Source organism: Sceloporus undulatus, chromosome 3, assembly GCF_019175285.1.
Source record: "Sceloporus undulatus isolate JIND9_A2432 ecotype Alabama chromosome 3, SceUnd_v1.1, whole genome shotgun sequence".
Lineage (NCBI taxonomy): Eukaryota > Metazoa > Chordata > Lepidosauria > Squamata > Phrynosomatidae > Sceloporus > Sceloporus undulatus.
The window spans coordinates 18,577,772-18,605,631 of NC_056524.1; the positions used below are offsets into that span (position 1 = coordinate 18,577,772).

The 27,860-nt window shown below is 41.8% G+C and overlaps 1 protein-coding gene across 2 annotated transcripts; it reads left to right on the forward strand.

The window, feature by feature from the left end:
- Positions 1 to 27,464, forward strand: CEP57 (centrosomal protein 57). Of its 2 annotated transcripts, XR_006102816.1 has the most exons (12): positions 1 to 154; positions 2,787 to 2,943; positions 5,842 to 6,021; positions 9,348 to 9,469; positions 11,707 to 11,823; positions 13,446 to 13,523; positions 16,817 to 16,936; positions 18,892 to 18,972; positions 21,590 to 21,816; positions 24,247 to 24,391; positions 26,105 to 26,402; positions 27,164 to 27,464. XR_006102816.1 is itself a non-coding variant. In XM_042457041.1 (11 exons), exons 1-11 carry the CDS (start codon positions 131 to 133, stop codon positions 26,318 to 26,320), a joined length of 1,467 nt encoding a protein of 488 aa, XP_042312975.1. In that variant the 5' UTR covers positions 1 to 130; the 3' UTR covers positions 26,321 to 27,464. The 2 variants fall into 2 exon arrangements, 1 of the variants encoding a protein (XP_042312975.1); XM_042457041.1 differs by having other exon boundaries at positions 26,105 to 27,464.
- Positions 27,465 to 27,860: the final 396 nt, after the last annotated feature.

The window sequence follows — 27,860 nt, forward strand, 5'->3', positions numbered from 1 at the left end:
CTCAATAGAGCCCGCCTTGACGTCGCGACGGAGGTGTTTGTGGGAGAGCTGGAGGGAGAACAAGAAAAGGGAGGGGCGCCTCCGCTCCTCTTAAAGGGACAGGCGCCCTTTTCGGCCCCCGTTTTAAGACATGGCGAAGGACCCGGAGCACTTGGTGAGACGGAGGGGAAGAAGGAGGGACGGGGTGGGAAGGGTCCCGAGGCCCTGTTCCCCTTGTGGGCGGAGAGGGGGCTGCTATTATCGCGGGTTAGGTGCTCCTCCTCAGTGGTGAGAGGGAAAAGCACTCTTAACATGCTCAGAGGCACTCCTTGCGCTGAAAATAAGCCCCTGGAGCGCAGGCTGTGGGTGAACCTCTGATCCAGGTAAGTTGTGGATCTGCTATCGGGCGGAGAAGGGAGACCGGAGCCCTCCCACTGCTGCCACATCTTAATATAATCATACAAATTATTAACTAATACATACATACATATATATATATATATATATGACACAATAATATGACATTCATTTCTTGCCCCAGAGATCAAGGCAGAGACAAGGGGACCAGATGTCAAAGGAGGACCAGGCACCTCAAAATGTAGGGCGTTCAGGACAAAATGGAGGACATGATGACACAATTTAAAAAGCAACCCACCGTAGAAATATAAACCCATGCTCCTGGATTGTTTTGCACATTGTAAAGCGCTCAGGGAGAGCTTAGGTGCACCGATAAGCGGTATAGAAACGCACTGGCTACTTGCTATTCTGAGTCATGCTCAGAATATATACACTATACATATAGATTCCAAATAGCAAAGCCTGATTTTCCATTCTGTCTCAGGGACACCATTTCACCATGCCACTGTCTTTAATGGGACTTGAAGAACCAAACCCCAGCGGATAGCAAGGGCCCCCTGTAATTCTAGACTTGTACATATACAGCATCCTCTGGGTAAAAGAGAGGCGTTTTCCAGAGATGCAGAAGCCATAGTTCTGCTCCTGTCAGGCCCAACTAGAATGGCCAGGGGCCAGGAATGATGGGGTTTGTAACTGAATACAATTAGGGGAGCAGTGCCTTCATCTGTTGGTGCTTCCTTTTCACTGCCTTCTTCCTTTCAGGAGGGAGGAAGGGAGGGAATTTAATATTGAAAAGGGAAAGGAAGCTGGGGTCAGATGCATTTCATTTTATTAATGTCAAATCATCAGTGCATTGCCTCTGTGCTTTCAAGGGTTTGCTTGAATGGTTCAGAAGAGTCAACTATTCTTAGCCTACTCTACTCCCTAATTTGTACTTCTCCAATTTAGAACAACTCCAGGAGAGCGATTGAATCATAATGTTGCATAGAAACCAGCTGAATAACGTACTTAAACTAATCACTGATCGCTCCCATTAGACTCACGTTGTTGTGTGTGTGCAACAGGCCACAAAAGAAGTATGTCCTCTTTAATGCTGTGATGCAGCCAAAGCCATTCTTTGAGGAGGGTATGTGGGAGGCAGGCAAAGGCAAGAGCTGCAGGTAGCTACAACAAAAGCTTCATCATGTCGGCCCAGTTTGTAATTTCGCCTGTGTTGACCTGCCAGTTACGTTTATATTACTTTGGTTGTTGTTGTTAAGTGCCATTACGTTCACTTTGACTTATGGCAACCCTATGAATGAAAGACCTCCAGGTCACCACATTATCAGTAGTCCTGCTCAGGTCCAGCAGACTCAGGGCCATGGCTTCCTTGATTGAGTCCATCCATCTGGAATGCAGTCTTCCTCTTTTCCTACTGCTTTCTACCTTTCTAGTGAGTCATGTCTTCTCATGATATGTCCAAATTTCAACAGTCTCAGTTTAGTCGTCTTGGCTTCTAGGGAGACTTCAGGATTGATTTGTTATAAGACCCTTTTATTGGTTTTCTTTTTAGCAATCCACAGTATCTGTAGAACTCTTCTCCAGCCCCACGTTTCAAAGGAGGGTTGATTTTCCTCCTGTTACTTTGCTTCACTGTCCTGCTTTCACAGTCATGCATAGAAATTGGAAATACAGTGGCATGGATCATCTTAACTTTAGTATTCAATGATATACCTTTACACTTCAGAGTCTTGTCTAGTTTCTTCATGGCTGCCCTTCCAAGTCTCAGTCTTGTCATTTCTTGACTGCGGTCCCCATTCAGATTAATAACCACTCAGCCAAAGTATGGAAAACCTTGAACTATGGTATTTCAATATCTTCGTTGTCTGCTTCTCCCCCTCATTTAATTATCTAATTGCACTTTTTCTCTTAAGATACTGTTTTTCTCACCATCCTTCCAGGGAACATGCATTGTGGTGCACAAGATTCTCTGCCCTCTCTTCTGACTTAATCCCCACAACAGCCCTGTAAAGTAGACCGTTGTGACCACTAGTGACTGACCTATGGTCAGTGAATGAGCTTACGTTTGAATAGGAATTTGAATATGGATTTTCTGGACTAAGTGTACACTTTGATCAGGTGGCATATTGGCTTTATGTGTTCAGTTATGTTGCTCCTAAGGACCAGTTGGTTAGCAACTTTTCCTTTTAAGTTTGTTGTGGGGCAGAACCAGTCCCCTTCCAGATGTTGTTACACTCCTGACAGTATGGCAAATGAGCTGTAGTTCTACAGTACTTGGACAGCCATAGGTTCTCCATCCTTGTTTTATGTCCATATTTTTTCAGGGATTGCTTCTTTAATCCACTCTTCACTGCCCTATAAAGACATCATTCCCCATGCAGATCAAAATAGGAAAGCCATTTTCTGTGTCTGTTACAGAATTACAATAACCATTTTTTACTTGTTTTCAGGGCAGTCTTCATGCAAGCCACAGGTCCATGTCGTTCACAGATGGGTTTTCGGCGGCTTCGTTTGCAGAGTATCCAGGGCACAATCCTTTCATTAACACTGACTTGCGACAGTCCCCTGTCAGAAGAGTAACTGCATATCCAGAGAATAACAGCAAAGGTAGGATTGTGATCCGGGGAGAGTGGGCTTGCCTTGGGAGTCAATATTGGTTGGTAAATTGGACTGCAGAGTCTATAACATACAGCCAGGTGAAGATCCTGTAATGTTTTAAATTATTTTTAAATTGATGCATTCATCACAATTCATTTCACAAATCAATTTTCAAAAATAGAGTTTGGATGCTTCCAAATGAAAATGTTGTTATGCTGTAAAAGTAGTATGGGATTTGATGCTTATCAGGGTACAGTTATGATTTGTAATTGTTTAAAATTTGCAAGCTACCTTGAATCTCAATTTTGGGGGAAAGGTGGAGTATTAATAAAGTTAATATTAAAAGTACTACAGGCTGAATATCCCATACCTAGAATTCAAAAATCCAAAATAATCCTAAATTCAAAAACTGTCCACAAAGTTGGTTGAGACAGTACTACCCTTTGCTTTCTGATGATTCAGTGTATACTAACCTTGTTTCAGGCACAAAATTGTTAAAAAGATTGTGTATAAAGTTCTGTTCAGGCTATGTACTGTATATAAGGTATGTATGAAACATAAATGAATTTCATGTTTAGACTTGGGTCCCATCACTAAAATCCCTCATTATGTATATGTCAATATTCCAAATTCTGAAGGAAAAAAATCCCAAATCCAGATCATTTCTGATCCCAAGCATTTTGGATAAGGGAGATTCAACCTGTAGTAATAATAACTATTAATGGTATCTTGAAAGAAAAAAAAAGGCAGATGAAACAGCTAGGCAGTGTCTTTTGACTAGTAGTACTAGGAGATAATTGTATGAGAGTGCTTTTATTCTTCATCTATTTCCCTTCTAATCTCTCCTTCCCATATTTTTACAACCAAGCCACTAACCGCAGGACCTCCTGTATGTGGCTTGGCAGTTAATTTTAACCAGTATGTTCCTTATGGTCATGTCAGCAGGGCCTGCTCCATCTGCTTCTCCCACCCAAGTCAGGCAAGTAGAAATGAGAAGCAAGACCTTCTCTGCGGGGGCTCCTTATCTTTGATGCAAAAGGATTATCCAGCCAGCTTGTTCATCATTTTTCAACAAAATGATAGGGAGCAACTAAGAGACACGATCACTGGCCTTAAAATAGTTGTGGTAAAACAAAGTGATGCCAAAGGGAAATGAGGGGAAGAGATTACTGAGTTACTGTTCATTAAAGAAATGCCAGTTTGTCACCAAAGGTAGAGCTGCAGTAACAGATTATGCCTTCTATGGACAGAAAGGGGCCCACACTACAGTTATCTCCATTGAGTGGGTTGTCCCCTAACCCACAGAAGGGCTATCATGGTTAGGATGAGGCGAGGAAGTCCTTTTTGTTCAGCCAAATTGCACATGGCTAAATCTGAAATCTACCCTACTGTTGTCATTCTTTAGGCCAGTGGTTCCCAACCTCTCTAATGCTGTGACCCTTTAATACAATTCCTCATGTTGTGGCGACCCCCAACCATACAATTTTTTCCTTGCTACATGCAAATATGTGTTTTCCAATGGTCTTAGGCGACCCCTGTGAAAGGGTCGTTCAACCCCCAAAGGGGTCCCGACCCACAGGTTGGGAACCACTGCTTTAGGCCTTGAGGTTGACCAAGTCTAAATGCACTGATGGCAGAGTGGATAAAAATTACAGTGGCCCAGAAGTCTGTGAGGGATCAGGATCCAATGTTGTCTATGTTTTTTTTAAATTTTGTAATAGTAATGGAATTATTTCCACTCCACAGTAGTAATCACTTATTTTTCACATACATTGAGAAATGGGGGAATTTCAAAGAAAAGAAAAATGTTGTAAAAAATTCTATATTACAAAATGTTAGACTTTTTTTTAGCCAGTTTGCCTTTGTTGCAAGAGAGAGGAGGACTTGTGCCAACTTGAGGAAAAGGAAGCTATAGGTAAGCAGAGTGGAAGTGAGTGGGAGAAAGGGAACAAGTGAGGCAAACAGATGGAAAAAGCCACAGGTGAAATGCAAGTCCTCTAACAGTGGTGACAGGAGCTGGAAACAGAAACTGGAAGAGAATCAGCCCACTGTGGCCTCAGTTGTCTGGACGAGGTAGAGCCGCTACCTCTATGGACTGGATGAGCATGTCTCCCAGTTTTTCCTCATCTCCTCTGCCTCCAAGTGCAGCTTTGAATACCATCTGGCTGACCTAGATTGGCCAACAATGGGCATGTGATACAGGAAGACCTCTGGGTTCAGACAAGAAAGTCATGGAGTGGTGACAGTGGGCCTGTACAGACAGGCCAAAATAAAGCTGCTTTGGGTCACTTTGGATGTATGCTGTTTAAATGACACACATGTCTTAAGAAGCCAGAAGCTGCGCCAAAGCTGTACTCCAGTCTTTAGGACTGGAGCATGGCTTTGGTGTGGCTTCTGACCTCTTAGGACACATGCATCATTTAAACAGCATACCTACAAAGTGACCCATAGCAGCTTTATTTTGGCCTGTCTGTACGGGCTCTGTATGCCCCCTCTGCCAAGACTTCAGGGACTTTGAAAGAACAAGTAAATTTCCAGGGCCTAAAAAAATATTTTCCCCAGGGCTCAAGCCTGCTCTCAATGGCCTCCAGGCTGTTTTCTCATAGATTTTGAAATATATAAGATCCACAGAATACATTTGTGTATTTTTATTTATCCCATATACATTCTGCATTTGCACTAAGAAACTCAGAACATTCTTGTTGGCTTATGCTGTTCTGTCTTTTCAACTGCCCTTGTGAAATAGGGTAAAACCCAGAGTTGCCTGGGGCTACCGAATAAATTTCATAGCTAAGCAGTCTTTCAGTTCAGCTACCCCCAAGTTAAAACCTACACTCTGTCCACAGCATGACACCAGCTCATCAAAAGACAAGTCTTATTGTTTTTGCCTTTGTCTTTCCTCATTAGCAATATTCTCAGCTCTGAAGAACTTGCAGGAGAAGATACGACGGCTGGAGCTGGAAAGAATTCAAGCAGAGGAGAGCGTGAAAAACTTGACCAGGGAAACCTCAGACTACAAGAAAGTGTTAGGCGAGCAGCTAATGGAACGAGAACATTCTAAGTTAGAAGTGTCCAAGAAAAATGAAGGTAGATTGGTGTGAAGCGTTTCTCCTTGGAACAGCTCCAAGGTGGTAACCATAGGAGTGTTTGTATGAGTATGAAAAGGGTGGGGGGTGTTCTCACTTTAACATAAAGCTGGTTGATTTATATTTCCCAAATCAGTATGTGAACCAAAATATTACACTTTTCTCATTTTTGCAGGGCAGTTCTAAAATCAAAAATTGCATACAAAATGCCTCCATGCGGGCACAATGCACATATACAATAATGGTGTGTGAATGAAAATAGCATTACATTGTGTAAAATGGCTTGCAAAAATGTACATGTTGGCAAAAGTGCCCTGTTGATCTCAGGAATGAAGAAATAGCTAGGTGCCAGAGTCACTCCCAAGCATCCCTTCCCGCTCAGTAAGTAGATCCAAAAAGCTCTCTGGGTTTGTTACAGAGCTGGACGTGATCAGTCAGATGAGATGCTGGCTAGAGCAGTATTGGCAGAAAATATGGAGTGTGTCTGAGCAATATGGGATTGAGGAAACCCTTCTGAAATTCTCTCTAGGACAAGGGGTGAAGGCCTTGCTCTTCAGTATCACCACTGTGCTTGCATAGAATTATCCAAAGTAGGTTTCTGTCAAAGTAGGCCTATTGTTTTCTTACTCAGAAAATTTTGGGAACAGTAACTTTTTTTTGCAGTCTAAAAAAGTAAAATTTCAAAACTCTGGTTATTAGCAGCAGAAAAAAAAGAGATCCGAGTTGCATCAGGATTGCAGGCCGAGTGGTAAAGTTTCAGGCTCAGTGAAGATAATTGCTCATGGCTGTTACTTTTGCCTTTCCCTTATAATAGCTGATCAGCCAGTCATCATGAAAAGGGAGCAGGTTCTATGCAGTAATGCAGGTTGTGGGTTACGCAACTGTGACTTGGAGTATGCCAAGCCCTTCCAATATGCCCCTGTGTGTGTGCTTTGGAGGGGAAGATTGATTGGAAAGCTTATCTACTGTCTTCACATTGAAGAATCCCTAGTAAGCCTCTGGTGAACTCAGGGGGAGAAGTCTCTCTTTGACAATCACTATGATGGAAAATAAATATTAGGAAAGTTGGAAGAGTTCTGTCTGGGATCAACAGTTCCCTACTTATTTAGCGGAGGCAGCTCCCATGATGCCTTCTCATTTGCTGTGCAGGCTGGGTCTTCTGGAATTTGAAACCAAATGTCTAGGCGACGAAGGGGTGAAACAGACGGTGGGTAAGGAGCAGCTTCTGGCTGCCCCTTTGCTTGCTGGTCTGGGGCTGCAGCAACTGCATGCCATGCCCCCAACCTGGCCTTTTCCTGGCGCAAAAAGGAGTGGCAGAAAGCCACTCTTTTTTGCGCCGGGGAAAGGGCGCATGTGCTGTGGCTATGCTGTTTCTTCAGCGTTTCTTTGGCACAGTTTGTGTAAACTCTGTGCTGCAAATACGTGGATCCACTGCTTGTGTGGTCAGCCATGTGGCTTCCTGACAGATTGGGGGTGTGCTGCTGTCTAAATGCCATGCTCCAGTCCGCTGGGAAGTCAGCTTTTTTTAACTGTCTGTTTTGCCCCTTAAGATTCCCTTAACTCCTGCTGTATTGATAGCCTAGTGGAATTAGAATGCACAGTCTGGTTCCAGAACCAATGCAGACATCACCATAACCAATTGTTCTTACTTTCTGTAGAACTAATGGGTGCCTCTGCAGGGCTCTCTTGATAAATGAAATGTGATACCCGAGGCTGTGCTCTGCAGATGGTCTTTGTAGGCTGTTTTGTTCTTCAATGAGATACAGTGGTGCCTGTTTGGAATATCTCAACCTTGAGTCTAGCTGCTGCTTGTATGTGTGTGATCGCATTTTTGGTTCCTGGCATATCCTTTTGTGTTTGGTTGGATGTCTCTCAAAAGTTTATTCCCCTGTCTCTTGGATATTCTGGGATTTTACAGGGGTTTTTCTGTCTTGGGCTGGAATCCTGTTGAGTACACTTTTTTCAGGGTCATTCAGTGGCAGCAAGGGAAAGCAAACAGACTATGGCATGTTACAGACTGCCCGTTTGGGGCGGCCTGTATCCGGCCCTTTCCTCGCCAGATCGGGGCCTCAGCTGCCACAGCGACAGCCTCTGAAGCCCCGATTTGCCGCTTTCCAGGCTGCGGGGAAGCGGCAAAAGGCCGCTTCCCTGCGGCCTGGAAAGGGGTGTCCTTGGGGCTTCATGCCCCAAGGACACCCGACGGTGGCGGGGAGGAGGAGAAAGGGGCCGCTTGGCCCCTTTCTGCCGTGTGCTGTTGGCGCAGCCATATAAAGGCTGCGCCAGCGACGCAAATCCTAGAAGGAGCTCCGTTTCAGAGCTCCTTCCGGGGCCGCGAAAAAGGTGTCCCAGCCGCCCACGCACGGCACGAGGACATCACGTCCACGCTGCCCCATTTGGAGGCAGCGCATTCGTGATGTCCTAATGGTGGCGCCCATCTAGAATGGGCGCCGCCATTTTGTACGTACCGTGTATGTACTAGGGTTAGGGGTGTCTGGAAGAGATGCCCCTGGGCAACCCTAGTACATACACGGTACTTACTTTAGGCGTGTATGTAACGTGCCTATATTGGCTTCAAGAAGTTTATGTTCTATATATACACTGTGGCCTGACAAAAAACAAACAAAAAAATTAGGTCTGAGAATAAAACAATCTTGAACTCTTACTAGAATTCAAAATGACTAGTCTGAGGTTATCATAATTTGGGCATGCCATGTGAAGACATGGCTTATTGAAAAAGCCAATAATCAGTAAATTGGAAGGCAGTAGAAAAAGAGCAAGACCACATTACAGATAGATTGACTCAATCAAGGAAGCCATGACCCTTTGCTTACAATACCAGCGCAGGGCTGTTGATCGTCAGGGCTCTTGAGGCTCCCTCATTCATGAGGTTGCCAGATGTTGAAGCAGACTTGATGGCAAATAAAAAAGAACAAACAAGCAGTCTGTTTCTCCAAAGCTGTTACTTCTTTCCTGGCTGTAACTGTTGCTTTTTTCCTCCTGCCACCACCACTTATGCTGACATGATTAAGCCAATGTAGTATACCAGATTTAGTATTTAATCTGAATAGTCCTCACCACACCATCTCTGTTTTGAGTCTGCAGTGTGCACCTTTCCATTTGAAGTGTTTATATTTTTATGATTTTAATTGTACAATTTTAATTATTGTGTATTATGTATATTAGCCACCTTGGGTCCCACTCTGGGAGAAAAGCGGGAAATAAATAAATAAATAAATAAGTGGAGAGAGATTTGCTGTAACTAATTTGTCTGGTGTGATTGAGATTTCCCTATCATGAAAACTAACCTTCTCACTGCCCCTCCTTCAGAGTTGGCAACACAGCTGGCAGGTGCTGAGACACGGTGTGGCCTTTTGGAGAAGCAGCTGGAATATATGAAGCAGATGATAGCACAGGCAGAACATGAGAAGACAACTGTTTTGGAGAAGCAGGTATGTTGGGCTTTGGTGTAATTGCTGCCACACTAGATGTGATACACTTGCATCCTAGGGAGTGGAGCAAGAAATGACAGAACTCTAAGATGGGTTCAGGAAAGAAAGAGGCACTAGGGATCATATTGTAAACATTCATCGCATAATGGAGCACACCAAAGAATTTAAAAAGAAATTCACACTGTACTTGACAGATTATAGCAAAGTCTTTGATTGTGTAGATCATGAAGAAATAGGGAAATGAATATGCCACAACCCATTGGATGTCCCTGATGCTTGTACTCAGGACAGGAGGCTATTGTTAGGACAGAATACAAAGAAATGGAATAATTTCCTATTGGCAAAGAGGTCAAACAAGGTTGCATTTTATCACCAAGTCTATTTAATTGTATGTGGAATATATCCTATGTAAAGCAGGATTAGACATGGAGGAAGGAAGGAGGCATGAAAATTGGAGGAAGGAATGTCAACAAATTAAGACAGCAGATGACATAGTATTACCAGCAGAAAATAGCAAAGACTGGGCACGATTACTGAAGAAAGTCAAGGAAGACAGTGCAAAAGCAGGTTTACAACTGAACATCAGGAAACCAAAATAATGACTACAGATGATTTACAGGTAGTTCAAGATTTCCCATAATGTGGCTTGGTCATTTATCAGAATGGAGACTGCAGTTAAGAAATCAGAAGAAGACTAAGGCTTGGAATGGCAACTATGAAGGAACTAGGCAGGATTCTCAAGTCTGAAGTTATATACAGTAATTGAATACCAAAATTAGGATTGTTCCTGCCATCTTATTTTGAATTTCTATGTATGATAGTGAAAGATGGACAGTGGAAAAATCTGATTGAAAAAATATCAGTTCCCTTGAAATGTGGTACTGGAAAAGAGTTCTGTGAATTTCATGAACTGATGAAAAGATAAATAAGTGGGTTCTAGAACAAATCAAGCCTGAATTCTCCCCAGAAGCCAAGATGACTAAATTGAGACTGTCATACTTTTAATATATCGTGAGAAGACATGACTCACTAGAAAGGTAGGAGGCAGTAGGAAAAGAGGAAGACTGCATTCCAGATGGATGAGCTCAGTCAAGGAAGCTATGGCCTTGAGTCTGTTGGACCTGATCATGACTGTTGATGATAGGGGAACATGGAGGTCCCTTATTCACTTAAGGGTCACCATAAGTCAAAAATCAACTTGAGGGCAACTAACAACAAATGCTGGCTAAAGATTGTAGAAGCTGCAGTCTACAAAAATAACTTTTCCAGGTTCTGGGACATTTGCAAGAGAATAGTCCAGTTCAGCTTCATAAATCCTGGAAATGCTGCTGCCAGGAATGGCTAGTTTCTTTTACATTGGTTAACTATGTCATTTGCAGCTACAAGGCTAAATGGCTTTAGAATCATAGAGTTGGAAGAAACCACAAGGGCCATCCAGTCCAACCTCCTGCCATGCAGGAACACACAATCAAAGCAACCTTGACACATGGCCACCCAGCCTCTGTTTAAAGACCTCCAAAGAAGGTGACTCCACCACTCTTTGAGCGTGTGCGTTCCCCTGTTGAACAGCTCTTACTGTCAGGAAGTTCCTCCTAATGTTTAGGTGGAATCTCTTTTCATGTAGTTTGAATCCATTATTCTGGGTCCTATTCCCAGGAGCTGTAGAAAACAAGCTTGCTCCATCCGCAATGTGACACCCCTTCAAATACTTAAATAGGGCTATCATACTAGCTCTTAACTGTTTCTTCTCCAGACTAAACTTACCTAGCTCCCTAAGTCTCTCCTCATAAGGCGTGGTTTTCAGACCCTTCACTATTTTAAATGGTGATTAGACAAATTCATGGAGAATGAGGTTGCTATTGGTCTCTAATCATGCTGTTATCATGACCCTTCAAGTCATTTCTGACTTATGGCAACCCTAAAGCCATATCATGGAGTTTTCCTGCTAGAATTTGTTCAAAAGAGGATTGCCCTGGATGGATAGGAATTTTCTCCAATATCAGAGACAATAAGGCATTTGAATGCCAGTCTTCTGTGAACATTTCTTCAAGCTTCAAATTTATTTTAATTCTTTGCTGTTCTTGAGTGTAATGGTTGAACTGCCTCGGATTGTTGACATGTCTTACTGGCTTTGTTTTTGTGCTGTTAGGTGATGAAATAAACTTTCAGCAGGGAAAACTCTTCCCATAACCTCCCCCATACCCTGAAGTACTTTGCTATTTTCCTTCTCTTTCTAGGCCACGTTGGAAAAAGAGCGAATGATTGATCAAACCCATGTGAAATCTAAATTGGAAAGGTTGGATCTACTTGAGAAAGAATATGCCAGGCTTACAGCCATGCAGACTCTTGCAGAGGTGAGCCTTGGTCCTTCAGCATTTGCAACTAGGCTTGTGTTCCTTAGGGATGCCAAGAATCTTTTTGTAGTCATTTACGGGCTGTGCAGACTGGTCACTAAGACTGGCCTGGGGACAGAGTTGGGGCATGGCATCCATATGATGCACCACACGGCGCGTGACATCATGGTGCTCCTCTGGCGCTGTGTTTAGATGATGCAGTGCCAAAGAAGCACTATAAAGCCATGGTGTGGCAGCTACAGCGCCCTTTCCAGGGCTCAAAAAGGAGCCTTTTTTGCAGCTCCTTTTTGCGCCCTGGAAAGGCCAGATTGGGGTTGCAGTGTATGCTTGCTGCGGCCCCAGTCTGGCAAAGATGGAGGTGGTCTGCACAGCCCCTCTGTCTCTGAGACCTTATGAGGAGACTGACTTCAACAGTCAATTCCTATACCTGGGAACTCAATATGTAAGTCCAGTGGAATTTATTCCCAGATAAGCAAAAACAGGAGTGCAGCTATGTTGTCTTATTATTACAGGAAAGCTAAATAGTAGGGAAAGTATCCTGCATTTATTTATTTATTTAGTTCCATTCATAGCCATCCTTTCCATGAGTTCAAGGCAGCTTGCATGGCTCTTCCTCCCTCCACTTTATCTTCACAGCAACCCTGTGAGGCAGGTTGAGCTGAGAAAAAGTGTTTAGGCTAAAATCATCCTGTGATTTTGATGGGTCAGTAGGGATTTGAACCTGGATTTCCCAAGTCCAGTCTGTCACCCTCATTCAAGGCTGGGCAACTTCAGACAGTCCTGGAGCCTGTTTTTGGTTTCCATGGTTCTCAGTGAGTCTTACTAGACCCAAAACGGGAGGGGGGCACACTCTAAAAATAACCCTGCAAAACCACTGCTTCCAGGAGAAGGAAAGGGCCTTTTTTGGCTGACATAAATGGTTCCCCCTAATGGAGACACACAAAAAGGTCTTTGCCCATCCTTGTTCTAACTACTGCACAACCCTGGATCTTCATGCCTTGCTTTATGGACTTTCTGGAAGTCATGTTTGGAAATTAACTCCAAGGTAGACAAATATAATGTTTTGTGAGACTTTTCTTTTTATTAAAATATCAAGATTCAGCAGCAGGAGAACACCTGTGGCACAGGGAGAATAAGAACTGGGTCTTTCCATCCATTTTACGTTCTGTTCCCTGCCTCTGAATTGACATGGAAGAGTTGTAGAGAAGTGGGTATGAATTAGCAGCCACAAAGGGCAGCAGAGTGAGCAGATGCTCCTCTTTCCTTGCCAAAAGTAGGTTCAAATCCCTACTGACCCATTAAAGGTGAATAAATTGGACAGTTTGCAGTTCTGGTTATAGACAATGCAGTCATACTTAGAGGTTAGTCTTGTGTTCAGTTGGGCTTACTTCCAAATAAAGAATGTCTAGAATTGCCACCTAAATGTGTATCTGTTATGTTAAATGCAATAATGGAACAGTGAAATAAATGATTAGTTTTATTTATATAACAAAGAGAATTTTGTAGTCTTGAGCTGGGATTTAGGGAGGACACCAGGTTTTCTGTTGTGTTGTAATGACCTTAGGTTGTGAGTAATATTTTGTCAATGTTTTTTTTACATTTTCTTTTTCTTTTTGACTTAGAAAAAAATGCAAGAGCTGGAAGAGAAGCTCCAGGAAGAGGAACGTGCACGGAAACTGGTACAGCAAAAAGCTGCCGAGGTAAGTTCTGATGCGGTCTGTTTTCTTGCAGAAGGGGAATGATTCCTACCATTTTGAAGAGGACTTATTTTCGATGATAGTGTATTAAAATAGAATTACTTGGTGCAAGGTCCATGTAATCAAATAGAAACATGATGCAGTAGAAGGATCAGACACTCTACTATGTCTGCAGAAGTCAGGTGAAGAGCAAACTGGAGTCGTGCCAAAGAGTATTCCAGGAAGTTAAAATTCTATTCTGGTTAATGTGGGGCCCTCCAGATGTGTTGGATTACTGCTCCCATCATCCCAGCTCTCATGTTAATTTGTTCGAGGGGGGAGCAACCTCTCAAGATTCAGGGTCCCTCACCTGAAATCAAATGGTAGAGACATCCCACCCCAATTTTCCTCAGTTTCCTCAAAGCTCTGCACCCAAGGGCAGTTGTGGGCAACAGTTAGGAGCACAGGGGCCACGTTGCCCCCCCTCGGGATACCTGTGATGGGCAGAATGCCCCCAAATATTGTGGCTTTTAAAAAAAATTGATGGTCAAAAAACCTTATTTTGCCCCCAAATGTGCCTTTGGGCAGTGCTACTCAAAGGTGGTGATCACTGGACCAGTGTAAGTCTGCTAGGCATTGACCTCTGGATTCCAGAGAGTTTCCAGGAAAGACAGAAACAATTGTAGTCAGTGGGCACAAATACAATTCCAATTCCAGGTTCATTGCAAGTCTGTGGAGGGGCGACTGTACTTTCATTTCTCTTTGTTCCAAAATTCAGGTAGCATCTTAATCCTCATTTAAAAACAAGAATAAATTACTATTAAAAGTGGCATGGCTTTTAATTTCATACCTTTTTTCTTCTTGACCTTAAATTCAACAGAGTGGACAACAACTAGAATTTTAAAAAATACATCCAGATGCATAGTTCTGCTTTTCAAAAATAATTCACCAAGCCGGAGTATACATACTGACTTGATCGGAGGATTTCCAAGCCACTTTCTATCGGTTACTCTGAGCCATTTGATAGGCCTTATTCCCATTTATTATATCCCATGTTGATTTATTGTTTATTTAGTTCAGCAGGTGATGGGATGGATCTACTCTAATTGGATTTAAGCCACAAGTTTTCACACATACATCCAGATGTCAGATGTTAACACACTAAAATCTAAAAAAGTACCACCACCTTTCCCTTCTCCTTTTGTGTCATGTCTTTTTAGATTGTAAGCCTTAGGTCAGGGAACCATCCAATTAAAAAGATTGTATGTTCAGCGCTGTGTAAATTTACAGCGCTTTATAAATAAAGGTTAATAATAATAATAATAATAATAATAATTGGAAAACAATAATTAATGGTTGTCCATATCAGGTAGCTTGAAAAACACTATTCTAACAGGCATTTTTGGCAGGTTTTTGGCCACCTCTGGACCATTGTAGGGCTAGGAGAGACCTTTTAAAAAAATCTGGGGTAGGTTCTGTTAGAGAAAAGTTTTCTCCTGGGCCTAAAATGGACTGGTGTGTGTGTGGGGTGGGAGAGTGTGACAGAATTGTCCTCTGTACCTACTAAAGGGCATTTGACACACTAACAATAAAATTGAAGTAAAATTGGGTGGTGGGGCTGAAGGCCACCAAAATATCCTGGGATATCTTATGCTTCCTGTTGGCTGCACTTTCCTCACTTGTACTAAAGGGGATATGGGGGCATTTTTGTTGAGTTCCCTTCTGAGTTTTCTGGAAAGGGGCTTTAAAAAAAAAAGCATAGAAAATGACTAGGACCCAGTTTTTGAGAAACTCTTCCTAGTCTGAAGGGGGGGGGGGGGAGGGCGAAACTTGGGGGGATTTGCGTCCCCCGCCCCGGGGTGTGAGAGGGGGTTTTTTCTGGGGGGGGGGGGTTGGAGGCAGGGGGGAGAATAGGGATGGCTCCTCTAGCCCATGATCTCAAGTTTGTCCACTGTGATGTAGTCCCAACACCTCTAGAGCATACCAGGTTAGGGAGAAGCTTGTATGTTCAGAGAAGCCAATAAGCGGGATAACCTCTTGTTGCCTGCCCAGCCAATAGCTTGGCTTGTTGTAATGTCTCATCTGAAGGACCAAAGAAGCACATTCAGTTGAAAACCTGTTTCCAGCTTGTGAGGAAGAATCCCATCCTGTCCCTTTCCCCTTCACCTGACATGTCATATTTAATTTGTTGGTGTCATTCCGTCATCTTGGATCATGAGATGAACTCAGAAGATTTGCTTTTGGGGACTAAACTCCCACAATTTATAGCCAACATGGTCAGTGTCCATGTTGTGTTAGCCAGGAAAACCCATTATCTCCACAGGGTGTCAGATTTGGCGAGGTGTGTGTGGTTTTTGTTGATTCCAAATGATGCTCTGATGACTCTTCAGGGCCAAATATGATGTGATATCAGAAAAATAAATACTCAAAGTGGCTTACATGTTTAAAAGATTACAGTTAAAAACATTCAACATTAAATGAAATTATACTATTAACTGTATTCAAAACATACACTCTAAAAAGATTTTAAAAGTTAAACAATATAGTTTAAAACAATACAGCACTTACAGACCTTTGTTAAAAGGTCTCAATTCTAAAACCTGTCTGAATAAAAATGTCTTCCCCTGCCAATGGAAAAATAACAAAAAGAAAGAAAGAAAGGCCATTTTATCCTCCTAAGGAGGGAGTTCCAAAGTCTAGGGACAGCCACTGAGATCATCGCTCATGTTCCCACCAGCTATACCTGTGAAGATGGTGGTACTGAGAGAAAAGCATCTCCTGTGGATCTCTGAGTCTGAGCAAGCTCATATCAGGAAATATGGCCTGTCAGATAGCCTGCACCTAAGCCCAGTAGTTTTTCTCCTGTGATCTTCTTACCTTGTTGTATGTCCTCAACTTGTTTCTGACTTATGGTGAACCTACCATGGGGGTTTCTTGGCAACATCTGTTCAGGGGAGGCTTGCCATTGCCTTCCCCAGAGGCTGAGAACATGTGACTTGCCCAAGATCACCCAGTGGGTTTCATGGTAGAAATTAAACCCTAGTCTCCAGAGTTGTAGCCCAACACTCAAACTACTGCCCCACACTGGCTTTTCTCTTCCTACCTAGTTCAAGCCATTTCTCACTATTTAGGATTGTAGGTACTGTACATGACTCACAGAGAGAAAAATGGTGGAAGAATCCCACTTGTTTCCCTTCTCCCTACTTGACTGTGGATGGATTCATGATTGGCTGCTTCTGGGTTGGCACATCCTCAGACTTCATCAACTATTATTTTGAATGAAAGAAAAACAATAATTCCTTGGTTCATCTCAACAGCTTCAGACTGGATTAGAGACAAACAGGAAGTTGCTGCAGGCACAAAAGTATTTGGTACGCTCCGAGTCAGTTCCTTCGAAGCCAAAGAAGATGAAGAAGAAAGCAAAACAGCTGGAGAAGGTACATTACTGATGTTAACAGGAGGGAGGCTGCAATCATATAAGCGCTTGTCTGGGAATAAATTTTTTATCCATAAATCCACTAAATTCATTAGGATTTACTTTTGTGTAGACCCACCTAGAATTGCACTGTGTGAAATCACTCTATCAATATCTTATCAATTTATTTTGTCACCCACTTGTCCTTCTCTGAAGAAAGGCCCCAAACAGTTTGCAAGATAAAATCAATTTTAAAAAGTTTATAAAAGACATGGTGTCACATTAAAAAAACAAAAAAATGCAGTGAAAATAAGTGGAATAGAAAATACCATTCCATAACTGCAATGAATGCTAAGGATTACTATAAAGAATCTCACTATAAAACATCAGATTAAAAAGCTCAAAGTAGAATCAAATTGACTGAAAGCCTTCTGAACCATCTGGGAGAGGCTAAATTCTGCAAAGAAAAAGATGCTTGGGCCTGATGTGCCCCTTTAATGCTGAAGTGAAATTTCCTCTTTCAGCCCCACCAAGAAAGTTTAAGAGATCACACTGGTAAATCAAGGATCCAATTTTATTTAGATAAATGCTTTTTGTCTCCCACTCTGACAGACCAGAATCTGAACAAAATGGGAGCCCTAAGCTATGAGCTTGTACACTCTAATGTAGTTTGTCAAGGTTGTCATGCAGAGTTCATGCACTGGGAAAATTTCATCAAGCTAACAAATTCAGTAGAAATTTTGACTATAGGCTAAGCATCAATTGGTCATGTACAGCCTCCTTTAAGTAAGTAACCCTCCCCAGCCCTTACCGAATAACTCATTCTCCAGTCTCTTGGCATCATAAGGAAGGGCATATACCATGCAGTATTTGCAGTGTCAGGTTGTTCTGGAGAAAATTTCCTGAGACTGAGACATATGATTTAAAAGGGATACAGTACAAGTGTTTTTCTGTGTTAACCCATGCAGAGTTTCCCCTTCAGCACCACCATTGGTAAAGCCCTGCTCTTAGGGAATGCCTGCCAAGCAATGGTAGCTGGAGGATAAACTCAGCCCCTGGACAGAATATTTACAGGAGGTCCATATGGAAGAAGTCAGTCTTTGGGATACTCAAACTCTTAAGACATGCAAACTATTAAGGGTCAGGACCAGCCGTTGAAACCAGGGGTGGCCAATTGTTGTGGGACAGGAAGACAGTTTTCTGACCTGAAGCACTGCAGAAGCTGCATGGAATGCCAAAAATATGAAAGGATGGAAGGGCTGGAGATGAGCTTCTGGTTTGGGAAAAATACAGATTTTTAAATGTTAAACTGGGATGTGTGTGCTCTGTAACCCATTTAAAATGTGATTTATTTATTTAGACCATGGAAAGGACAGTCTGGGGAATGTAAAGAGCAGAAGATCTACAAAAACAGCCATCAATGGGCAGGGCTACACTTTGCCAATCTCTTGTTTAAACAGCTTTGGATACCAAAATCTGGCTATACAAACTGGAGAGAAATGCTCCAGTTGCCATGTTAATCATGTTAGCTTCAACAGCTGATGGAGCTTTCATGTTCAGGGGCTGTGCCATCTGTGGTAGTAGGCTGGTGGTATGGGCAAGACTCAAGAGTCATGGACTATTTCCACCAAGTCCTGCTTTTGAATCCCAGAAGTATTTGGTTGTTGCTGGGAAACTGAATGCTGGTCAAGATATATATTTCTGGTCCAATTCATCAAGGCCATTTCTGCCATGGATGATTGTATATTGCTTGGAAGTATTATCCTTTTGGACTGCAGCTTCCAGAATCTCCCAGCCAACACAGGATTCCAGGGGTTGTAGTCAAGAAAGCTCTGTGTATAATCCCATGAATCGAAGAAAGACCAAATTAGCAATCCTACTGATCTACCAACTCTGTATGTAGGATCCACCATGGTGGCAGGCTTAGCCTGATTTCTTCTAATCAAGGGAGTTTCTTTTTTTCTTTCTGTCTTTTAGAATGTCTCTACAGTAACCCACTACCATACACAGCCCCACTACAGGTTACGACTAGATGACGTGCCATTTGTAGCTGGAAAGGTAAGGAAATTGATAATTTTCAGGACCCTTAAAACTCTGTGAGAATGTCATATTCACAGGTAGTACACAGCTTTTCCAAACCTGGGCATTAGAGCATAAGTCCCCTCATCCCTAATCAGCAGGACTAATTATTAAAGCAACCTGTGACAACCGAAGATTGGGAAAGGACTGCAGTTTACCTCTGAAAAATAGAGTAAATCAGGGGTTCTCTGCCTTTGGTTCTTAGGATGTTTTGCTTCAATTCTTAAAAGTCTGAGAGGTTGGGAACTCTGGGAATTGAAGTCTAACCACTGTCTCAGTAGACAGTGCAGGCCCTAGGTGAACCATTGTTCTTGCTCTAAGTAACAGCTTTGTACATACTGATGTCCACATTGTTTTTAAAAAGTGCACATTGCTGGTGCATATTGCTCTACTTAGGGTTAGCTTTCCAAAGTTTCCATTGTTCCCTTGTGTGAAATGGTTTGTTACCAGCATGTTTATTATGAGCACGTCAGTTACATGTTTTTGCCAGTGGGGTGTAAATGTGCATTTGCATGTGTACCTGTTGTTAATATTTAATGTATATATTTCTTTCCTGCTTGTTGTAAAGCTGTATGTATTTGCCTATTTCTGTCTGCTTTTGCATATAGGGCATAAATACCTAAAGGCAGCAGATCCTGTCTGATCTTGGAAACTAAGCAGAGTCAGCCTTAGTTAGTACTTGGATGGGAAACGCCCAATGAATATCAGGCACTATTGGCAAAACATATAGTTATAGATAACTGTTATAGAACAGTTACATAGCTGTTAAATGTGAACAATATCTTACATGACGTTTAAGCAACATCTGGTGGCCAAATGTTTTAAAGCAGTTATTTCTAATAAAGAAATCTGGAGGTGGATAGGAGAAAAACCATTGAACATGAAACATATGTGTCAGTTTATTTAAGCTACATAATACCAGGTTCTGTAGGTTATATTTCAGAGGATGGAACAAAACCACCTCTGAGTATTCCTTGCTTAAGAAAACCCTATGAACCCTATGACAGGCGACTTGAACACGTATTATACACACACAGTTTATGTCATCTTTATTTTGGATCCTTATATGCTTATAGATATATTTATTACTTAGAACAGGTCTAGCACATGGCCTCTGCTGGTTCTGGGAGGGCTGCACCTCTTTCCATGCCCTCATCCCCTTTTTAGTTAAAAAGAACAACAAAAAAACCCTTCACCTTCCTGCATCCTGTTTAGAACGGTGAGAGGCATGTTCACCAGGTTTTGGGGGCTCCCTGACATATTTTAGGCCCAAGAAAAGCCTTTTTTCCTGACCAAAAAATAACAAAAAGTTACTTTTCATTTTGGAAAAAGATCTCCTGCCTCAAACTTTTCAGAAGGGGAGGGATGTAAACCAGATTGCATTGCCCCCAGTGTAGAGATGGTGAGCAGCTGCAGTATGCCTGGGGAGCTGTATATGGTTTGCAGGCTGCAGTTTACCCACTCCCACTCTAAAGCATTAAGTATTTGCTATCTAGAACATTTGCTTTGGTTGATTCCTTGTATGTGTTTAGTAATCTAATCAGTTTGCATTACCTTTTTTATGGAGATATATATATGCTATGATATTGGGCCCAGTATGATACATTTATTTATATAGTCAGCCCTCCTTATCCACAGATTCTGCATCTATGGATTCCACTGTCCCTGGCTTGAAAATACCCCCCCCCCCAAAAAAAACCAAAAAGCAAAGCTTGATTTTGCCATTTTACCCCACTATATATAATGGGGTTTGACCATCCATGGATGTTGGTATCCACAGGGGCTTTTGTAACCAAGCCCTTGCAGATATCAAGGGCCCGCTGTACAAAGTTTGAACCATTTGGAATAATTTTATTGGTCTAAATCCATTAGTTCCAACTAGAGTTCTTGTTGCTGTTACATGCCTTTAGGTCAACTCAAACTTATGGCAACCCTATCCATAGGGTTTTCTTGACAAGATATATTCAGAGGAGGCTTGCCATTGCCTTCCTCTAACACTGAGAGTTACCCAGGTTACCCAGTAGGTTTCCATGGGTGAACTCTGCCAACAGTCTACTACATTACACTGGGATCTCCCAACTATAGTTTGATTTTATTAGTTAAGTCAGTTTCAGCTTACGGCACACCTCTGAATGAGAGACTCCCTGTCATTAATAGCTTTGTAAACTCAAGGTTGAGGCTGCCTTGATTGAACCTATCAAGTAGTAATGCAATATTCATCTTTTCCTACTGCCTTTACTAAGCATTGTTATCTTTTCTAAGAAGTCATGTTGTCTCATGATTTGGCCAAGGCATGATAACTGCAATCTGGTTATTCTGGCTTCTAGGGAGAGTTTAGGCTTGATTTGCTCTTGGACCCTGTAATGGTCATTTTGGCAGTCCATGGTATCCATAGACCACTCCTCCAGCACCACATTTCAAATGTGGGAGTAGACCCAGTGAATCATTGGGTGCTCGGTCAGGCAACACTTACTTTAAGTTCAGTTGATTTAGTGTGTCTACCCTGGTGGAAACTAACAGTCAGCTTTAAATGTAAATGTGTAAATTAGTATTCATATAGTATATATAGTACAGCTTTTATCCTTTTTATCCCCAGTCCACTAGTCCTAGCCACTCAGTAGGAGCCAACGTCCAACATGTGCTGCACCTCATGAAGCATCACTCGAAAGTCCTCTGCAATGACCGCGTGGTTAGTGAAGTCCCTCTGAGTCAACAGACAAGCAAAAGCAGGAGATCTTCTGTGTCATCTACTTCATCCTCATCCCATGGAGATCTTTCTGAGGTGCTGCTGACATTGCAAGATGAGCTTGGGCAGATGAGTTTGTGAGTTAAAACTTGCTTTGACATGTTCTGTTGCATCTGTATTGGTTTGGGTTTGTCTGCTATGCAGGTTGGACTTTGCTGTTCTGTTCATGCAGTCTTGGAAGCTAGTCCTATTGAGTCCAGTCAGGCTTTCTCCTTCAAAGGTGTCCATAGCCCTGCAACCCTAAAGAATGATCCTGTGAAGAAGGAAGCCAAAGGATGTATGTAAGGAGCCTGAAGGACCATTAGTACACCAATCTGTCCAAAGCTTTGACAGCAAGGTGGAAATAAATCAGCAATTTTCCCCTCCTACATTTGCTGTCTGCACATGACATTTGTTTTTGTCTTTAAAAGCATCCCTTATTGTAACCTATGGGTGGAAATTACTTTAGTAGTTTCCACCTTTGGTCCTCTAGATGTTTGAGACTTTATCTCCCATTATTTTTTGACTGTTGGCCAGGTTGGCTGGGGCTTCTGGGATCTGAAATCTAAAAAAGATGGAGGACCAAATGGAATTACTGCTTTAGATCATCTCCAGGGCAGATATAAGTTTGCATGTATTGGGGCTGAGGCAGCCCCAATACAGTTGAACAGACTTCTTGAAAAGACTGTATACTTACTGTACCTTTTTTGTAGAGAGATCTTGCAGCACCTTTGAGACTAACTGAAAAAAAGAAATTGGCAGCATGAGCTTTCGTAGATTTCAGTCTACTTCCTCAGATATATATAGTGAAGTGGAAACCAGGAACAGACATATATATATGCCACTGGTATGTGAGAATGTCAGTTCAAATTCAAAATCCTTTGTGTATAGAAATGAAGTAGCAAGTCCAATTTTAATGATGGTCGGTAGTGAACAAAGACATTGGGAACTAGCCATTGCTACTTCATGTCCATACCCAAAGGATTATGAATTTGAATTGACATTGTCACATATCAATGGCATATATATTTCTGTCCCTAGTTTCCACTCTACTAAATGCATCTGAGGAAATAGACTGAACGAAAGCTCATGCTGCCAACTTCTTTCTTTCATTTATTCTCAAAGGTGCTGCAAGATATCTCTACATACTGATTCTGCAGAGTAACATGGCTATATCTTCCAATTCTGTACTTTTTAATGTTGTGGATTGGATCCAGTTGTAGTTATACTTCGAGTAGACTAGTCACCTTAAATTGGGATTTAAATTAATAATGCCTCAATCAAGTCCTATTTGGCTTTTCCAGTTATGACTAAATCTGAACCCAATTTATGGTGACCTTCTCATAGGGTTTTCTTGGCAAGATTTATCTAGATGAATTTTTCCATTGTTTTCCTCTAAAACAGAGATTGTGACATGCCCAAGGTCATCTGCTGGGTTTCTATGGCTGAACAGGAATTCAAACCCTGCTGTCCCAAAGTCCTAATCCAGCACTCAGCCATTACACTACAGTGGCTAAAAATCTAGTGAGAATCCTGTCTACATTCCTCTGATGTACTTTGTTTTGCTATTCTTCAGCATAGTTAGTTCATGGGTACATAACTGGAGTATTGCAAGTATAACCATTTCACATGGACCCAAATAATATTGTTAGTCCTCACTAGAGAAGAGCTATTGAATCACTTGGTTTTACTTATATGTTGTCTCAGCATTTAACAGTTGATATGATGGATCTGTTCTTGTTTGGACTGATAGGATTCCAGCCATGCAGTTAACTATTCTTGGATGTTAACTATTGGCCTGTGCTTTCAAAATACCATTTTCTTTCCTGGGATTGCAGAAATAATAATTATGGATTCACCACTGCACAGTAGGATAACAAGCAGGCACACTGGCAGATAGATACACAATTGGTTGCACGGTGTCTTGTTCAGCAAAGGGTGATGTAGCACACAACCACTTCTTTAACTTAACTACGACCTAAGTGTAGATTTACCCATTGTATAGCATTGTGGCCAAGGGTTTTTGTTCTTGGTGGGGTTTTTTTGGAGGGAGAGGGTTATCTGAATATCAGTTGGGAGAGACGTCACTGCTTTTTGGCTTTGGAGAACAAGAAGGTTAATATAGATTTCAAGAGGTCCTTCACCAATGGAGAAGAGGTCTGCCAATAGGGCAGGCAGAGCATATTCCATGCATGGAACCCTTGTTATAACTACAGAAAGTTCCACAGGTGGAAATCTGCCACTGATGGTGTCCTTACTGGTGGTTGTCTCTGAATCAGGACAGACCAGGGATAATCTAAGCTGTCTTGCATCCAAGAAAACATTACTTTTTTGGAGCACAGCTCCTAGAATCCCCCAGCCAGTATGGTCAGTAGTTGGAAAGAGTGACCTTTCTAAACTCTGATTTAGGGACTTTCTATTCCTACAAAACCCTTTTTTTCTACCAGCAGTGTGACTCTGTAAAGTCTATAGTAAAGGTTTTCTTAATGAGTGAATTATTTTTATCCCTATTTTCTATTGTGCATAAGTGATCACCAGCATCTGGCGAAACTCATCCATGATGCTCCAACCATTTCCATACGGGAAGATCTGGAGAGGGAGCTGGAAGTGGTGGTGAAAAAGATGGAGGCCAAGGTTGAACAGATCTCTAAAATCCAAAGGCATCAGGCACGGGTGAGTTATCTTGTTGTCTCCTTTCCAGCACCTGTGGAAGAATAATAATTTGGAATGTTTTTTCCAAATGTTTGTTCAGCTGAGATAGAGAACATATCCTGCTGCACAAATGTCCTAATGGCCGGTAAGCAGGTGAGTTGCATAGAAGTGGCTTAGAGCCTTCAGTCATAGACAGCCCAAACAATTTGAGTATGCTCTCAATGCAAATACAAAGTTGAATAGCATTACAAAGCTTGGAAAAGTTACATTTTGGACTATGTCTGGCCATGCTAGCTGGGGATTTGAACCTAGAGCCTCTCTGTCCCTTTTTATTATTATTATTTTTGATGTGGCATACTATTGCATATACAACCTTATGCTTGTGTTATGTCTCCTTTTGGACGGTGTGGACTTTAGTATTCCCTCCCTCCCTCTGCACTGACCAAAGCCTTTGCCCCTACCCTGGCAAGACCTGGTGTAGAGTCACTGCAGCCCCCATCCCTGGCTATTCCATGCCTGGTGAGAGTGATGGGGGTTTGGAGAAGCCTCTGGCTCCATAACCAGACACAAAATGGTTGCATCAGCTCCTGAGATCTCTGGAGAACCACAACAGAACTCAATGGAGGATGTAGTCATGTAACCCGTGATGCATTTCAGATCTCCCAGTTGGGGGTGTGTGTAGCAATATTTCTTTTCCAGTAGATTTTTAATATGTAATTGCGCCCAGGAAGACTTTTTATTAAGGTGTTTATTTTGTTATGTTTTTAATGATTTTATATTTTTCACTTAGTATTTTTAAGGATTTTTCATTATTGACATTATATTGATGTGGTGTTTTAATTAACACCTAGCATTGTTAGCCGCTTTGATCTTCTGGAGAAGCAGGATACTAATAATACTTAATATTATTATTATTATTATTATTATTATTAGTGTTTTAAAATTTAAAATTATACTGTTTTATTGCCATTGTTGTTTTAAAGCATCTTTTGAGAGCTGCCTTGGGTCCAATTTGGGAGAAAGACAGCATATAAAATAAATAAATAGGTCTGTCAGCCAGTGAACAGCCAGCTGCAGCTCCACATATGTTACTACTATGCTATGCTGGACCATATAGTATTTAGACTAGTCATAGTCTAAATACTGTACATAAATTTTATAGCTTGAAAAGCCCTAAAGATGCTCACAGATTCAGTCTTCAGTTTAGATTCAGTTTTTTCCCCCTTAAGCCAACATGGGGAATTTTGAGACCACAAGCCATTAGAAAGGAGCAGATACAGTAGTAGTATGTCCTCTCTTTTTCTATTATTCTCTTCTGTTTCCCTGTCCTTTTCATCCTAGCAGGATAGCAGAAGCACCAATAGTTGGCCAGAGGTCTGAAGTGATCATTTGCTGTGGGCTTTTGAAATGAGGGTATGGGCTATAGGTGGTTGTCCACCCCTGCCTTAAAGAATGACCTCTAGAAACTTGACCTTAAGTGATAGCAGTGGCTATGTGTCAAAATCTTCTATGGATACCAAGGTTTGCGGTGAAAGAAAGAATTGCTCTTTAGTCAGGAAGCTTAAAAATAAATGCATATACAGTAGGTATCTCTATTGGGGAATATGGCTATACAACAAGCTAAGGAGACTGGACGAGAGCTGTAGGCATCAGTATTGTGTAGAGGAAAGAATATCATCTGAGATGGAACAAGGCCATCACACTTATATACCTTTTCTCTCCATTCCCTAATAGCTAGAGAAACGCAAGAAAGAAGGAAAGGCCAAGCGTTATTGTGCTCAAGAGCCACAAATCAGTGGTGAAGGGAAGAAGATGGTGCCTGTCAAGGTGAAAGACTCTGGGCTGAAAGGAAAACCTGGTGAACGGGGCAAGAAGAACTTGCAATTGTTGAGGGAAATGCACAGCATACAAACCTCCCTTCAGAAAGATGACATCAGTTGGGAGTACTGAAACCTCTTGATGTGTGTTTATTTTAGTTTTGTTTGCACCTTTTTGTCCTTCTGGCTGTGGCCCAGTTGGCTTTCCCAGTGAGGTAAGATGTCCTCATTACTGCACTTTCAAAACAGGAGCCTGTTGTTTTCCAGTTTTAGGCCCGGTTACATTACAGTCCTAATCCTGAGGGGTTGGAGGGAGGGAATTAAGACAAACCTGTTAATATTTTAACATGTCTTACATTACATTCCCATCTCTAACTGCTTTGCTCTGGAGCTTCATCCTTGTCATAGAACTTTGCCCATGATAGGTGATTCCAGGATTTACTTGGAGCTACTACTTTTCTCTGGCTGGAGAGGAAACAGGCTAGATTTTATTCCCATAGAGATGAAGGTGGCATGATGGAGGCACTGTGATCTCCAGTAGTCCGTGCAAGATTTTGTCCTGCTTCATAAACTCACACAATATTTTTGGACCAAACAGTGGGATAAAAACACACCATAAGCTCTGATAGTTTTATTTTACTTCCTTTAGCTCTTTTAGAATGTACTGTCTGTCTTCAGTTGCCTTTTGTCCCCTTGTTGTTGTTGCGTAGACCATCTTTTGTGAAAGGGTGTTTTTATGTTGTTGGTTGTGTGGCCATACCTCAATATCTTGGGGGAAAGTTTCTGTTTTCCAATATGGAAGTTTTGCAAAGGAGCAAGCAAATGATCAATCTCTTTGACATTAAGTACCGCTATCTTTTTTAAAAAGTGAAATATCTACTTTTCATTAAGGATACTTTCTTCAGAGATTGATCCATGGAATCCTAATAATATGGCTTCAAAGTGGAACTAAAATATTTCTCTATTCTTTTTGCAGAAAAACATGATGTCAGCCTGTGTCCTTTTAAAAAAAATGTCATGGATCATGCTGTTCTTTAATTGGCAGCTATTTTTAACTTGTTTTTAACTTAAAGGGACGATTCACTGGACTAAAGTATTTGGTGGCTGTCGCGATGCAAAATGATTTATACGTGCACATACATACACAGATATTATTTATTACATTAATAATGGAAAGACTTTCCAATGATTGGAATGTACTGATGACTCAAAATTGCCTGTGCTTTTTGAGGCTTGATTGGAATCCAATAAAGGCAACTTGCTAAGTCAAGAAATTAGATAGGAAGCTTTGCTTTTGAACGTACGCTTTCCAAGTACTACTGGAATGCACCTATTTAACAAATGCTTTCAAATACAGTTTGTGTCACATTTGTTTACATATAGTTTGTGCTACAGGTAGTGGGAGTCATGGCCTTGCAGGTTGGACCCTGGTATGGTTCCTCTACCATTAGTTGCTAAAGGAGAAGAGTCAGAAAGGGCTTCCCCCCCTTGTTTATGTGTATAATCCAGTGAACTCCCTCTTCTTGCTCTGTGAACAGATCTCTAGAACTGCATAAAGAACTGGTATGTGGAGGTGTACCTAGTTTGTCTTTTGCCATAGTGCAGACTTGGAGAATGTGTGTCTTCAACATGTCATTGGATTTACAGCTCTCATCAGCCAAAATCAGCATGGC

Coding starts and splice junctions, on each gene's coding strand:
- CEP57 (XM_042457041.1), top strand. CDS start 131: ATGGCGAAGGACCCGGAGCACTTG. Junction 18,973..21,589: donor TGCCATTTGTAGCTGGAAAG/GTAAGGAAATTG, acceptor TTTTATCCCCAG/TCCACTAGTCCTAGCCACTC. Junction 24,392..26,104: donor TCCAAAGGCATCAGGCACGG/GTGAGTTATCTT, acceptor ATTCCCTAATAG/CTAGAGAAACGCAAGAAAGA.